The sequence below is a fragment of the Macadamia integrifolia genome, chromosome 2 (assembly GCF_013358625.1).
Source record: "Macadamia integrifolia cultivar HAES 741 chromosome 2, SCU_Mint_v3, whole genome shotgun sequence".
Taxonomy (NCBI): domain Eukaryota; kingdom Viridiplantae; phylum Streptophyta; class Magnoliopsida; order Proteales; family Proteaceae; genus Macadamia; species Macadamia integrifolia.
Window position 1 is genome coordinate 17,438,917 of NC_056558.1, and position 17,075 is coordinate 17,455,991.

Here is a 17,075-nt window from a genome sequence, read left to right on the forward strand (position 1 = left end):
ATAAAAACATGATGTACACACCTGCGAGATATAGGAGTTGTTGTCGCATGGCTCTCAATGAGGCAAACCTGCACAACACAAATTAGAGGTTGGCCCTGAGAGGCTTTGGGACCAGGCTCTAATGCTAAAGTTAGGTCTCAATATCTTCATCCCTCCATAGAGTAATTAGTTGATTGAGAGTCTTACTTGCAACTCCAACTAAGTGCTTCTTAAATAAATGGCCCGAGTCCTCATTGGTCAAGCGTCACTGGCACGCTCACACGAGTCCTCTTCTTATTAGAAAGATCATCCTTTGTCGTGGCTGAGCTGGATAGGGCAATAGCGATTAACTCAACCTCGGTTGGTTGCCATAACGGCTAACAAGACCGTGGTGTGTTTAGGGGCTAGATAACCGCCTGACCCGGGTTAATTACTTAAGTCATAGCTTAAGTTGGTCACCAATGTGGAGACTCCATGTGCGGGTAGGTTGTAAGGTTGGGGTCCCTCTTGTTGGTCGAGGGGGTCTGTTCATGCTCGTATTAACGAGGTCGAGGGTAGGGCCTCCCGACCATTGACCGATCAACAGATATATTGGTATATCATATGCCCCCCCCCCTAATCTCTTAAGCTCCTAGTATAGGAGTTCAGGGGAGTGTCTCTTGCATCCAAGTACGTGCTTCGACCTTTTTTTTTTCCTTTTTGGTAGAAAGCTTCGACCTCTTCAATGACCGGTCGACCGACATATTGGTATATCAGGAGTCTTATACACTAGTTAGCATTATACTACCATTGACGGCTTTCCATAGTTTTGTACTAATGGGCGCACTGTTGTGCATAAGGCTTCTTCTTTGCCTCCCTGGTCTCCAAATCCCTTGGCCACTTGTATGCCTAACGTGAGCTTTCTATGTTTTTTATTTATGGGGATGGTGCCTGGTTAAATGGCTCCTTCCTTGGTGGATGGGGAGGCCAAGTCCTTCTGGCTGCTAAGTGTGTTTTATGTCGTGGGCTCTCTACTTCTTCAATGGAAGCGGCAACAGTTTGTGATGCAATTCTTCTCTCCTATAGTTATAGTGATAACATATCTTCATATATACCTGGACTATTTGTCCGTTATCTCAGCTTTGAATAACTTGGAGTTTTTTACCGATTGGACGACTTCCTCCACAGTTGAAGATATTCTGGATTGGATTTCAATTTTCGCTTTTGTTAGTTTTATTTATAGCTTTCATAATATTTAAGGCCATTTGATGGCCTCTGGTGGGATTCAAATTTCAGTTTTCTCATGCATGGTTTCTTTCCCCTCCCCTATTCTTATACTAATGTAAACACCTTATGCCATAGGAAGTTTCCCTCAACTTCTTTTAATTGATTAGTTTCTTTACTAAACCCTAAAAAAAAACCTATCTTCTAAAATTTAATAAATGATTAGACTCCTAGTTTCAACTTTCAAGTTCTAATAATATAGGGGAAATGAACGATTCATAGTCCGACAGCCTCTGTACCTAGACACAAATTTTGGGCCGTGTAATGATGCCCCTAGCCCATGCAAAACACATAAAAATCACCCCTATTGATGCCTACGTGTATGCCCTTTCATTGGCCTCCACGTTGGTGCAAGGCCCACATTAACATGGAGCGTTCTTTTCCCCTACAATATATAAATAAGGGGAAAGCATCTACTGTTGAATTACTACTCAACTTGGTCATATGATCTTCTATCTTCCAAGTACCTCAAATTAGATGAGTAAACTAAAAGAGAGCGTAAATACCCACTAAATCCATGGATATAGACATTGAATTGCAATGATCATAAGTAAGTAATATTGAGATGGATGCAAAAGGTAGGGGGAGATTAGAAAATTGGAATATATTGTATCATTTGAACTGAAGCTAGATAATATATGTAAGCTGGAATATATTTATTGTTGTTTAAAATATGGAGATAAGAATGTTATCTAGTTGTGCATCTAGGCACAAGGGTGATGAAATGACCATCCTATTCCCCTATTAGATGCTTGGGGTAAAAGCCACATGACCAAGTAGGGTTCCCTCCCGTAAAATATAAAATATAGACCGTATAGGTCTTCTTGTTCTCAGCCGCTCAGGTAAGGATGGGTTTCAAGTAACCAAGGGTCCAAGGCATCACCTAAAGGCAAAGCCCAATCTTACCTCAGGTTTTATTTTTTTAAAGCCCAAGCCCAACCTAGTTTTCTTTTGAGGTTCGGCTCAGGACTCAGGTGGGTTCGACTAAAGCAGCCTCAGCAAGACATGGGTAGAGTTCGTTGTAGGAGAGAGAGAGAGAGATTCTTATGAGGGAATTTGCCAAAATGCTAAAAAATCGAGGGTGAGCACTTTGTTTAAAAGGAAAAAAAAAAAAAAATCAATCAAAGGCTAAGCCCAACCTTACCTCAGGTTTTATCTTTATTTTTAAAGCCCAAACCTAGAAGAGTAAAGTAGCTTAAGGGCCCACTCTCATGGCAACACATGGGTAGAGTTTGTTATGAGAGAGAGAGAGTGATTCTTATAAGAGAATTTGCTAAAACGTTAAAAAATTGAGGATGAGCCTTTGTTTACAAAAAATGACAACGGGGAAAGAGAATTTTGTCTCAAAGTGTGAACTGTTCCCATGCTTCTATGTGTCTATTTTTTTTTTCTCTTTACGTGAAAAGATATCCCTATCCTTCATTTGCAAGATGAGAAAGAGATAAAGAGAGCGGCATAGGTCGCACTCTTGGATAGAACCACTTTCCAAAGAAAAAGTCGAAAGTTTTCCTGCACCACGAATGCAGAAAATAAATAAATAAATAAATAATCAGTGATTATATGTGTTTGTCCGTAGAGTGCAGGGTCAATAATATTCTTGTAGAATTCCCCAATCCCTTATGGAGACCATCCAAGTCCCTTGGTCAAGGGGTTCCGTGTTAGGTTTACACCAAGCCACCCTCCCATTGGGATGGGGTGTTACTATAAAACACAATTCTTAAGTAGCTTAGGTTTTTTTTTTTTCTTCAGGAAATAATAAAAAGGAAAATCTTGTTGTAAAATAAGGTTGCACATTAAAAAAATACTTTTAGGTATTATGTCTCGTTAAACACTATCAATGATATGATTAATATAAAATAATAAATTACCCCAAAAATATAATACATAAGGGCTTACAGATTTTGTTATAATTATATATAGTTGCAAATCCAAGGTTCGGATGGTCTCCATAGGAATGGATTAGGCCATATGTTAGTCCAATTGCAAACAGATAAGCAATTGGACCGAAGCTGAAACTGATTGAAATCATAAACTTTTTTAGCGGTTTTGTTTTTAGTTTGGCCTAGTAATAAACTGAAATTGTTTCAGCTAGATCAAAATCGGATTGAATTGATCGATTACCACCCTTCTTACTAGATATGCATTTACTGTCTGTCTATATATATATATATATATATATATATATTGTTGAAGACCCATATTAGGGCTAGACATACAAGGGACCCACGAGGGACCACTGAGCCCCACTTATTAGTGATTATTAATGTACTAACTATTAGTATATTTTATGAAGATGGGGGGAGGATACGGAGTGATCGACCTTCCGTCAACTTAAACTAAACCCTAATTATCGAACTACAAGCCACTGAGCTAGAACCTTATCCCCAAACATTTGCTATGATTGACATAATTACAGGTACCCAACCTAATTTGAAATCTACCAAACAAATCTAATAGCTCCATTAGGTATGAACACAAGAAATTTATGTATTTGACTCCACCGCCAGCCAGACAAAAAAGGTGCCAAGCAGGACTGTCCTACTTTACGGGATGTTTGACATCTGATCTACCTTAAAATACACGGGTTTCGAGTGTCAAATAACCAAAATACCCCTGACTTGTTGCAGTTGGTTATCAAACAACCCATAGCTTTGTGTATGGCCAGCTAATTATTAAAAAGGAAATAAATGTCCCAAGAGGACAACAATAATACTACTTTCACAAGTAATATCTCCAAGAACCCTTCTCAGCCATTCCTTTGGCTAGCGGCAGCCAAGGAAAAATTGTGCCAAGAGGACAACAATAATATTAATATTGTCAATGACTTAACAAGTAACCTCCAAAAATCAATATCAGCCATCAACCATATTATAGTCTCTTGACTTTCTTCCTATGTGATTTTCGTGTAGTGTGTGTCTATGTCTCAAGCTGTCCAGAAGATATGGAGAAGAATTCTTTTCATTGAGATTACGGCTAATTAATGGTTTTGATAGATTGATTTTCCAAACACCCCCTACACTCCTTTCATATGAATGAAAAATATAATAAAATAAAAGAAAGAAATAAAATGTCAATAGGACAAACAAATGGGAGAGCCCTTGCCTAAAGAACCTAACAGCAAACTAAGATGGAGGGGGATTTCAAGAGAAAGGGGGAAGGCATCTACCAAATAATTGGGGAAACAACAAAATCAGGGAAGGGAGCAATTACGTCTAATAAGTGTTAGAAATGTTACAGGGCTAGATACGTTACCAATTGGGATGTTACCAATACGGGGGGACAAATGGTTCAGTCTTCGGATGTGAGACTTTCCCAACTTTAGAGGTTTTTTCATTTTTTAGTTTGTAATAATATATGAAAAGAAGAACGCTACCTAATCATACATATAGCTTCTACATCAATGCAAGGGCTAATGAGAAGGTGAACAGGAGCAACAAGAAGGGTGGATTTTTTTTTTGTATTTCATTGAAATAGGGTCATCATTTCATCCCCTATGTGAGTGCAAGAACCACGGGACCATGTAATATTTTTTTCACTCTCAATATGTAGAGAACATTGACAGAGTTGCTGACCGAACTGAAGGGTTTAGAACTAAGATATGCATGCACCTCTATGTTGATCATTGAATTAGATTTACTTGATAGGATGATAGGTCACAATTTTAAAATTTTCCCTCTTGCTTTGACTATGTGAGTCCATAAAACTTTTTTTTTCCTTCTTTTAGTGTTAAACCAATATTTGTTGTTTTATGGTTGTTCTTGTTGGCAACCCGACCACGTGGCGGTGATGACGTGGTCAGTTTGGGTGACATGGATATAAATGATGACATGGCAGTGTCCAGTGTCACCGATGAGATAACAGAGCTGCTTGATATGCATTGAATGGTTTGATACATCCTTAGTATGTAGTGCGGGTTTTTGGGTCAAAACTGGTAAAATTGACCTATTTACGCTCGGGAGCATTTTTGACAGTGAAAATGATATTTTTGGAAGATGATTTTTCATGAAAAATATATATTATAATTTATCTAGTCCAGTGTATCTGATTTTGTCGCATTCCGATATCGTATGAAGTAGTTACGACATTTGTGACAGTTGAGGGCAATTTCGACATTGAAGATGAATTTTTTAAAGGAAGTGTTCTCCATGTAACGATACAAAAAAAATCCGATCTTTCCAACGGTTCTGATTTCATTGTGTTCTGATTCCATATAAGAAAGATGCGTCATTGGAAAGGTCTAGGGGCATTTTGGTCTTTTTATATGGCTAAGTCAGATGATCGGGTCTTCTGAAAATTCGTAGAGCGTCCAGTCATGATTCCCACACACTTCATTTCATCTTGATCGGATATCGTATGAAAAAAATTATAAATATTTCCGTAAAGCCATATCAAAAATCTAAACTGAAAATTCATCAGTTGCTCTCGATCTTGGGTGGATTTTTTGGAATTTATTTTTGAAATATGAAGGGCTTTTGTGTAATTTGAAGATTTTGAAGGTCTAAGTTGCAAAGGGTCTTTAAGCACTGAAATATATGAAGGCAGGGGCTTGATTGTAATAAAGAGAAGTAAAGGGAAGTGAAATGGATGGTCCAGATTCGACCACGTAGGCTTGATGCCCATCCAAAGGCTGCTGAGATTTTGCACTGACATGGACGAGATAGATGCTTGCATGTGGGATTTGATTGGCTAGATGCATAAGCCTTGATGCATTGGTGCTACACTTTATCAAGGTATGTTGTGGTGTCTCGTGCGTGCATAGAAGGTATAAAAAGTTTCCGATCTTAAGGATCACATTAGATATGATTGAAGCCATCTTGAAGGATTCAGATCCAATGGTTGATAAGCATTTCACTTTGTGAGTGGGAGATAAGCTCCCTTAAAATCCGGAAAAGTAACCAATAAAAAATCAACAACAAAAAGTAATTGCTGACGTCAACATGACGTCATCAATTGACTCTCTTATTCAAATCTTGTGGCTGAGATTTACTATCCGTTATTTTAATCGGACGGTCGTTATTAAAAGATTCTCTTTGATGAGATCTACGGACAGATTTGTGCCTCTATTGCTCATGCTGCCGGCGTAGCCTACGCCACTCCTACGAAGATTCTATTTCAAGCTATTTCATTGCTTCAACTTCAAATGGTCATATCTCCCTCATTTTAACTCAAATTTGGGTGAACCAAGTTGCTACTTCTTCGTTTTTTCAATACCTACACTGTGGTAGTAAGAAAAATAAGTTTTTAATGAAGAAAGACTATGATTTTGGCAAGAGAAGCTTTTCCCTCTTTGTTGGTCCTTGAATGAACATGAATACTTAATGATAAATGTTCTTAGGCCATTAAAGGAGGTAAAGGAGGTAAAAGAGGTGGTTAAGGTGTGTTAATGATACATTAACTCAAAACCAAGGAGGAAGAGAAGAAAGCAATGATGTGTTTGCTTTGAAGAGTAGGAAGCCAAGGAGAGAAGGTGTGAGCACCAAACTTGTCAGTACAAGTTTCTAGTCATCCCAGGCAATCAATTGTGAGATTCTCTAACCTTTGATTAACATTATATGCACGTATGTATGTTAGGGTTAGTTGTGGATGAATGTTTACATGCTAGATTAGTTATGGATGAACTGTAAGTATGCTAGCTAGTTGTGGATATATTTGCTAGAGAAGGCTTAACTGTAGAGCATTGATATAAGCCCAAATTTACTATATTCTTTATTGAGTGCTTAGTGGGTGCTAAGCACCGGGAGTGGGTGCTACACATTGTACCGGCACTGCGAGTGCCATCTCAACTTCGGCTTGAGAAAATTGGGTGTGGATGCTCCCGACTGTGGGTGCAGACAAAAGTAGTGTATTGAGAAGGTACAAAGCCTTTACAGGTACTACGCCGGGGATGTATGCAAATTATCGAACCTCGTAAAAACCCTGTGTTGTGAGTGTTTGTTTGCATTTTATATTGAAGTACGTAGAATGTGGAATGGGTATGCACACCTGAAAGTGCCTATGAGAGGCTGAGTGTGCATATGACTGTGTAAAAACAGGGACAGGTATATTAGGTTTTTCTTAGCCAGACATCAGACAGGTTTTTGAGGATCGGAATTAGACTCACTGATTCACCCTCCCTCTCAGTGACTGTCGGGTTACAACAATATTGGGGCCTAACAAAGATGAGGGAACCACGAGGGGCCAACAAAGGGGCCATTGGCCTCTATAGATGCCATTGGTGCTGAGGGAGTGAGGAACTCTCTTCTATGTGCCAATGAATGATCGGATCACACACCAAAACCTAACACTTGTACAATTTGAGCTCTTTTGACATCAATGTTCGGCCAAAGCCATCACACTCAAATACTCGATGCTCAGTTGAAAAATGATATCCAATCCAATAAGGATAAGGATACATAGTCATCACTTATTTTTTTTTTTCTTTTCCTTTGTTGGATATAAACCTTGAAATTTTTTTAGGGTAATTTACAACGCCACCCCCTGGAGAATGCCAATATTAGAGGGACACCCCCTCTATTTCATCAAATTGGACTCGGACCTCTTGTCGTCAGTCGGCGATACAGAATATATAAAGAATGCTGACATCAGCAATTCATAATTTTCCTAAATACTATTTTGCCCTTAAAAATAGGAAAATATCGAAATTACCCTTAATGGTTGTATTCCAAAATCGATTGAACAATGAAACTCACAACTCACAATTGTGTGAGTCACTGAGTTGGAGAAGAAGATCCCTTATACCTGATCGATCGGCAGCTACAATCCCTTTCGATGAAGAAGCCAAACCTTCTCCCTCACCTCCTCCTCCTCCATCGCCGCCACCACCTCTGCCTCCATGTCCGCCACCAGAGCTTGGCACGCCACTGACAGATCCGACCTCATTGATCCAAATAGAGCGATGGAGACTTGCACGGGCTCTTCAATGGACTTACCAGCGGTGAAATCATATCGATCTCTAGACCTTGGTTCTTGATTCTACACCTGAGGTTCGATGGCTGAGTTTTCTAGACCACTGCCACTAACACTACTCCTTCACCACGCTGACACCCCTCCCCTTCCCTATTTCTCAAGTTCCCTAATATGGCCGATCGTGTGAGTCACCGAGTTGGAGAAGATCCCTTATACCTGATCGATCGGCGACTGCAACCCCTTCCGGCGAAGGTGCCAAACCTTCTCCCTCACCTGCTCCTTCTCCACCATCGCCGCCGCCACCTCTGCCTCCATGTCTGCCACCGCCTCTACCTCCATGTCCGCCATCGACAGATTCGGCCTCATTGGACCGAAATCAGAGAGGTCGCAGGGAGGTAAAGGTTTTGAAACAATCATGGCCGTGAATAGGAATGGGAGGAGGAAGAAGATGAAACTGAGTCCGATGAAATCATTTATTTTGATCCAAATACTGCCGATGGAGACTTGCACGGGCACCATCAGATGCAGCACCACTCGCCATCGACGAAATGAGCACAACTCACCGTTGATGGAATGAGCAAAACTTGCCAGCTACAGCAACTCGGGTAGTCTGGATCTCGCCGGACTCACAAGTTGAGGTACGGAAAAGGAACGAGGGAGAGAGAGTGATAAGTGATAAGGGTGATTAAAGGGTATTTTTAGAATAGTATAATAATGGTGTTTTACTCATAAGGGCAAAATTATCATTTTACAACATCCACTTAACATAGACTGACAACAAGGGGTCTAAGTCCAATTTGGTGAAAGAGAAGGGGTGTCTCTCTAATATTGGTATTCTCCAGGGGGTGACATTGTAAATTACCCCTTTTTTTTTATTGAAAACTATGAATAAGGCAACACATTGATGGATGGTATTATTTTGGTTGAGCTCTAATTCATATTTTGTTACTCTATCTGTGGCCCTCCACCATAAGGGTAAATATTGACCCAACTTTAAAACCTTCGATCACTCATTTTTAATATCCATAAAAGGGTCTTAGGGTTGGACACTTCGTTAGTTTGTTAGGAACTAATTATTCAACAAATGAGAGGGTTGGGATAGTAAAATGTGTGTTACCTTTCTCACGAACCAAGTTTTAGTTCAAACAAACTTAGCTACATTAAAAAGCATCGGAAAATTATGAATATCTAAACAAGGGCACGGGAATCACCTCTTAGCATGATGGTGGCTGCATTTCACGGTTGAGCACTAGCATAAGTCATTGAGGAGAGGTTGCTTGCACAACTCTCCCCCCATTAGACGTTTGACATCTTGTGTAGTTCCCATCCCCTCACCCCCACACCTTGCTACCCTCTTCTCTTGAGTTGGGATGCCACCGACTACTGGCCACCTTGCCACCCCCTTCTGGCCACCACCTTGGGACATCATCTTAATGGCCTATGGGCCCTCAATACTAGGGGCGTCAATCGGTCGGGTCGATCCGGTTTCGGTCGGGCTTAATCGGGCTTGAAGACTTTCAAAGGCTACACCGTGTCTGCCCATTTAACTAATCGGGCTTAGTTATTGAGGGCATGGTACACTTTGTATTCGGTCGATCGGCCTCGGGCTATAATCGGGCTACCTTAATCGGGCTTTAGTCGGGCCTTAATCGGGTTACGAACATGTTTAATGTTAAACGGGTTTTAACTGGTTTTTAAACGGCCCTCTTTAAAATGTGCTCTTATATTCCGGCCCATTCATGCAAGCCAAAAAAAATGAAAATAAATCAATAAATGATACCAAATATAACCATTATTTAAAATGTGAACATGTCTTTACTTTTTAGTTTTTATTCTTTTAATTTAGGGGGGTAAAATAGGTATTCTACAATCATTAAAGGGTCAGGCCAAGTCGGTGCACAATAGGCCGGTCTCGGTCGGGCGTTATTCGGTCGGTCTCGGTCGGGCGCTCGACGGTCCAAGTAACAAAATCGAGACCGACCATTTATAAACGGGCCGGGCTCAAGCCCGACACGTTTAATAAACGATCCGGGTCGGGCCGGTCTATAAACGGTCGGTTCCGATCGATTTAGTCAGGTCGGGCCACGAATTGACACCCCTACTCAATACCATAGATAAGCCTTCCATATGTTGAACTGAACTTATCTATTAAGAATATTATATTTTATGAATTTTTTGATCTTTCAAACATACCCAGTGCATGAAACTCCCGCATGCATGAGATTCAGCGCAGGAGTGCAAGGACTAGACAATCTTACCTCAAGTATATCGAGAGACTGTTTTCAACTGCTTGAACTCATCCTCACCCCATCTGACAGTTGTGTGCATTTATGCATGATTGTGCACAACACCTCTCCCCTAAACAAAAAATCCACTAGATTTCAAGAAACCCCTATATGTAATGCAATGCTGTGCACAAAACACTCTTTTTACCTATTTATTAATAATTGGACAAGTTATTCTGCTGCTCCTATTCCCGTAGACCTAGCATTACTGTTCACACGTAGTGGAGTATGAGGGGTCTAGGGCCATATAACTAATAGTTGGTTATATAATTGTATCTTTTAAAAATATAAGGCATCATGTCATATGGCCTTTTAAACTGTGGGTATCATGAGAGTGACTACTATGGACATAATTTGATAACTAAGGTCAGATATTTTGGGCCCTTCCAATAGGACTGCTTGTATGTTTTAGCAAAGCCAATGTCCTCGTACTGCTTGTTTTCTGCACTTGCAACCAAAAGATATGTTCTTCCCAATTATTATTAAAAATTAGAAATGGAAAAAAGTCAACCTTAAGCTTTTTTGGCTTTATAAGGACAAAAGATACCACGTGATGCCCCAAACCTGATTAGACACAATTTGGCCCACAAAGGCTAAAGGTATCTTCTTATATATTCCCCCCCCCCCATCACAAAGAAGATGATATGGTGATTTATTTTTTATTTTTGGTTGGAATATGATGATTTTAATGATTGAATAGATAAAATATAATTTTAATTGATCACATGTAAATTTTTATGGTTTGTATCAATTCAATCACATATCCATTCATGTATAACCATACACCAATTTAGATATGAAGAAATGGTATATATAAAAGCAAAAGAGACACATATTGGCACTTGACATTTAGATATATATGAATGTATGTGGAGAGGATCCATTCTCTATAAGGAAAGCTTTGCTAAATATGTTGTCATGTAACAATCACATTTGACTAAACGAGATGCAATTTATTTAGAATAGATGGTAGAGGATATATTTTTTCCTATGCCAATAATAGTTCTGCTGATCTAGTGTAGAGTATACTCAGACACACACATATGTATGCTCAACAAATTAAGAGGGGGTGAAAATTTGTCAATTGAACAAAAATTCTATCACTACATCACATTACCCATAATGAGGGTATTCTTTCAACTCCACTCCGCAAGGAAATTTTTTTTTATTATTTTATAGGTTACACAGTTGAGTAGATTCCATAATAATTGCTTTCAAGATGCAGTGATTTAGCCTTACAAAGGATATGGTATCTATTCAATTTTTGGATTAACAAAATCAGTCCTCCACACAGTAGAAATAAGCCATAATTAGAAACAAAAGAAAGACTAAATAGAGAAGAAATAACATTTTAATTAAGAAACAACCATTTAAAGATGCAAATGAGGTTGAAAGACCCTGGAAAAAGCTGCCAAATGTGGAAATCTAAAAGTTTAAGTTCCTTGTATATTAATGATTCTAACACCTAATCTCCAAAACTCAATTTCAATTGGAAGAAAACAAATGAAAATTTGCAACTTGATAAAGCTGCAAAGATAATAGGATTAAGTTTATAGATGCTAAATGTATCGCAAAAATGGTGGGTATACTGTCGGTATATTGTAAGTTAACCCTCATTTTATATCCTTTTTTCTTTTTCCATCTTTTGAAACGACCCCTTACCCTTACCCCTCCCCCTCCCTCTCCCTCTCCCTCTCCCTCTCCCTAACATCCTCATTGGTGCCTACTAACTTATCGTATATCATCGATAGCATATCCATCCATCTCCTTTCATAAATCTTACCCTTAAAATACTTTCACCTGGTCATGTATTGGCTGCTCTTTCCTTGATCCACCATCACCACTCATAAAAAAAGGGAAGGAAAAAAAATGGAGAAAAAAAGCTAATAAAACTTTGTCAATTAATTTCTGTTATTGCTTATAAAGGGAAGCGAACATAACAATAGGTGAATGGCCACATATCTGTATGATATTCTTTACAAGACTAAACTTACTTATCCTTGAGAAAAGGGCAACCAAAAAAAAAAAAAAAACCCAAAAATTTAAACATCACAGACGAGACATGGCCATTACTGCTTGTTCCATAGGCTGCTGATGTGTATACTGTGACCTCTGATTCCTGCTTTGTGGGGTACTCTTCTGGTTAACATTGGTTTCTGAAATAGTGAACTTCTTTGCCTCTTCCCTCAACTCAAACTTCTTAATCTTACCTGTAGCAATCTTTGGGAGCTCATCCTTGAACACAACCTTCCTAGGAGCCATGAAATGTGGAAGATTTTTTCTACAAAATGAGATAATATCTCCTTCCTTTACCTCTCCTTTCTCACCTTTTCTAAGTGTTATGAAAGCACAAGGAGTCTCTCCCCACTTTGGATGTGGCATTGCAACAACAGCAGCTTCTAACACACTTGGATGCTTATATAACATAGCTTCCACCTCAACACTGTTGATGTTCTCTCCACCTGAGATAATCACATCTTTAGATCTGTCTTTGATTTCCAAATATCCATCTGGGTGGATCACTCCTACGTCTCCGGTGAGAAACCATCCATCCTTGAAAGCCTTGGAAGTAGCTTCTGGATCCTTGAAGTAACCCTTCATGATACTGCTTCCACGTAACACAATCTCACCCACACATTTCCCATCTCTTGGAACACTAATCATAGTTTTCAAATCCTTCACCTCCACATCAGCCAGCGTCAGAACACTGATCCCTTGCCGGGCCTTCAGTTTAGCTTGTTCCTCCTTCGGCAATAGATCCCACTTAGCTTGCCACTCACACACCAAAGCGGGTCCCGTGGCTTCTGTGAGCCCATATGCATGTGTTACGTGGAATCCTAATTTCTCAATCTTCTCCAACAACGCTGCGGGTGGTGGTGCGCCGCCAGTAAGTATCTCCACCGGAGAGCTAAGACGGCGGCCCTCCTCCTCAAGAAGGATGTTGAACACAATAGGCGCACAGCACATATGGGTCACCTTATGTTCGGCGATCGCCCGGTACATGTCGGCAGCACAAGTGTTGCGAATACACACGTTTGTACCACCGCGTGCGGCGACACCCCACGTGAATGTCCACCCGTTGCAGTGAAACATAGGAAGTGACCATAAGTAAACTGGTTCCTCCCCCATTTTCCACTGTAATACAAGGCTGAGGGTACTTAGAAAAGCACCTCTGTGGCTGTACACAACTCCCTTAGGTTTCGATGTTGTGCCGGAAGTGTAATTCAGTGTGATCGCATCCCATTCGTCGGTGAGCTGCTCCGGAGTGTAGCGAGGATTTCCATTGTGGATGAGTTGTTCATACTCAAGCCCTCCAAGGCGGATTCCGGTGGGGGAATCAATGTCATCTATGACAATAACAAATGGTATCAGAGATTCTTTTGTGTCGGCGACGAGTAGCCGGAGTGCATCACGAGCTAATGGCACATACTCGTAATCAACAAAAAAGAGTTTAGCTTCTGAATGCTTGAGGATAGTAGCAATGTTGTTGGCATCAAGCCTTGTATTGATAGCGTTGAGAACAGCTCCGGCCATGGGAACAGCAAAATGCATCTCATAAAGGGCTGGGATGTTTGGTGCTAGAACTGAAACTATATCATTCTTGACGATATTAAGTGACTGGAGAGTGCTAGCAAGGCGAAGACAACGTTGGTAGGTTTGTTTCCAAGTGAATTTGGTTCTGCCATGGATGACAGAGGTGCGGCTTCCATAGACAGTAGCAGCTCTAGAGAGGAAGCTAGTGGGGGTGAGAGGAACATAGTTTGCAGCACATTTGGGTAACATATCCATTTTTAAGAAGTTGAGAGAGGAAAAAGGGCTTGAAGTGAAGAAGAAGAAAGAGAAAGGAAACGATGGGTTTGTGAGGTCTTTGATGGATTTCTTTGGTGGAAGTGAGAGGGACTTAGAGAGAGGGTTTATATAGGGGTCGGAGGATGTAGACCATGTGAAATTTGAGGTATTGGGGAGAAGGGAAAGGGTAGTTATGTGGAAGTTTGGGGGGAAGGTTCAAAGATGTTTACATGGTAGTTTGAACATAAGACTATTGACCTTTTATTTGTTTTTAAATTTAAATCGTTCACATTTTGTTAGGCTCCTTAGGAGTCAGGAGACTTGGGACCCTATCACTGTGAACACCATTTTCTGTCTTTGCTTCAACTTCCCTGCCTTTGTCGTTATTCTCTTCTTTTAAACCCAACTGGATCGAGCCATTGAATCTAGTCCCTTTAATTTAGTCTTCTTGGTCTAATCCCAAATCCCAATTCATGCCGGTTAAACAATATATATAGAGAAATATATTGGTTGTTTTTATTTATTTTTATTTTTTATTTTATGGAAGAACTACTTTAGAGAGGGAGTCGCAACTTTTAGGCTCGTGGGTAAAATAAAGAGTACCTTTCCTTTTTTTTTTTTTTACTGCATAAAACCCACAACAACCCTCTTTCAACAAATTATTTACTTCAATAAGGTATTAATTGATGAGTCCTTTACATGATCTGTAATCTGTCAATACTTACCATCTTATTTTACGTACTACTTAAATATTTGTTTATTTATTTTTTGTGAAAGAGATTTAATATTTACATCATGCTTATTTTTGTCTCTCTTTTAGTAACATGTGAGTCTCCCATATATGAATTGTGAAGTGCCCTTTAAATATTTCGTTTCCTTGGTATGGGAGATTCTATTTCACGCGGGAAACATAAAAATCTCCTATCGAAAAAAATTATTCAAGGGTTAAGAAAAGAAGAATTTGATTACGCTACAGCGTGTGTATGGATATTGCTCAACACTTGCCCAATTTATTGTCATTTAAAAAACAATAAATAATATTTCTTGAAGTAAAAGAGGACAGGCATTGAGTGTTGCCCTGTATCTGAAGTGAATCTAGACTTGAAAACAATGACAAGAAGGATTAGGGAGAGAGAGTTCTTTTAGCTAGCAGTATGAATATGGAGAACTGACCAATTAGAGGTTGGGTTACATTTTGTCAATAGAAAGGTATGGGTAGGGGTGTCAATGGTCAGTTGGTCTAGTTTGGGTTCGATTTATTTTTATTCTCTTATCGTTCTGATATCATTTTGTATTGGGTTTGATGCAATTTTTGTTCAATTTACCATGCATATATATATATATACATAATTATGAAAGAAGCGTGTTTTATGGTTTTTGCATTGGTAAACATTGTTTTATCGTTGGGTTCTATTGTCTATGTTTGAAGGTGTGAACCAATTTTCAACCAGTTCTATAATACCCAAAACTAAAGACAGCCAGTTAATAAGGAATCAACTTGATTCGACAATTAGTTCAATTTAGGGTTTCACGCCCCTAGGTACAAGGAGCGAAGAAGAGAGATAGAGAGAACTGCTCACATAACCTCTGCTGGCAACTTAGAGATATTTTTCACAAAAATTATTATGCCCTTGAAATTTTGAAACGTATCAAAATTAAAAGAAAAAAAATATTCACACGCGAGGCACATTATAGAGACATAAAGTAGAAAATAACAAGTTTGGTAAGTGGATACTTTTATTTGGTAGTGTTTCCTAACAATTTCTTAAATAGAAAATTTATAAGTTCTCTTTTTCTATGTCAACCAACTTTTAAAGTTCCATCTCACAACAATCCGACAACCCTAATTATCTTTCTTTCTTGTGGAATGCCACGTCCATTCAAATAAACTTAACCTATGTGCCACGTCATAAAAAATATAAATGAAAATATATTAATAGTAATTTTAAGTAAATGATATTTTTGTTGTTATAATATTAAAATTACTATTTTAGCTCATATACATTCGATTTAATCAATTGTCAAAACTCATATTTTGTGATAAATATATAATAGGAGGACGTTTTTTGTTTGAGAGTATGGTTTCCATACGTGCGTGAGACCCAATTAACATCTTTCATTACGTTCAATCCATAGACTGCTAAGGAGTTCATTTACAAAGGTGAGGAGAGAGACGCATAAGAATCCTAACTTATACATTTCCGAACATAAAACACTTTTTCATATAATTACAAAACTGCCACTAATACATTTGAATTTTTTCAACCTTATTACTCAAATATCATAAAATCTTATTAATTGCTAAGAAGAAACAACTTAAATAATCAAAGGAACATTCACAACAAAGAAGTAGCTAAGGGTACCCACATACCTAATTATTGTGAAAACCCCACATACCTAATTATTGTGAAAACCCCTAGTATGATGGATGAGCCCCAATTGATAACAAAATTTAGGTATATATCATCAGATTGGCCCTATCAATCCATTCATAATAGGTTTCGGTCATAATTGGTATTGATTTGTTACAGATAAGAATCAATGTTATTGGTTAAAATAGGAAGAATTTTAAAATAAAAATAGTACAATTCATATCAGTATCGACGGCAATCAATAGTGGTATCAATACCATGCACTAAAACCCTGACTGATGAGGCACAATGGACTGTTATGGCAACTTAAAAGGCAAGTACATCCAACCTAAGGGGTAAAATTTTGGTGATGCTTTTTTAACAGTTTTAATTCTTCTAAGTGCAAGCCATATGTTGTTCAACATAACATCTGGCTGGCCTTGCCAAAAATCACTCATTAGGTGTGGTATGAATTAATTCATTCATCGTAATATTTATGATT

At 38.9% G+C, this 17,075-nt stretch overlaps 1 protein-coding gene across 1 annotated transcript; it reads right to left on the reverse strand.

Annotated features, from left to right (window-relative positions):
- Positions 1–12,317: 12,317 nt before the first annotated feature.
- Positions 12,318–14,332, reverse strand: LOC122059539 (trans-cinnamate:CoA ligase, peroxisomal-like). The gene has a single exon (XM_042622382.1). It carries the CDS (start codon positions 14,220–14,222, stop codon positions 12,483–12,485), a length of 1,740 nt encoding a protein of 579 aa, XP_042478316.1. The 5' UTR covers positions 14,223–14,332; the 3' UTR covers positions 12,318–12,482.
- Positions 14,333–17,075: the final 2,743 nt, after the last annotated feature.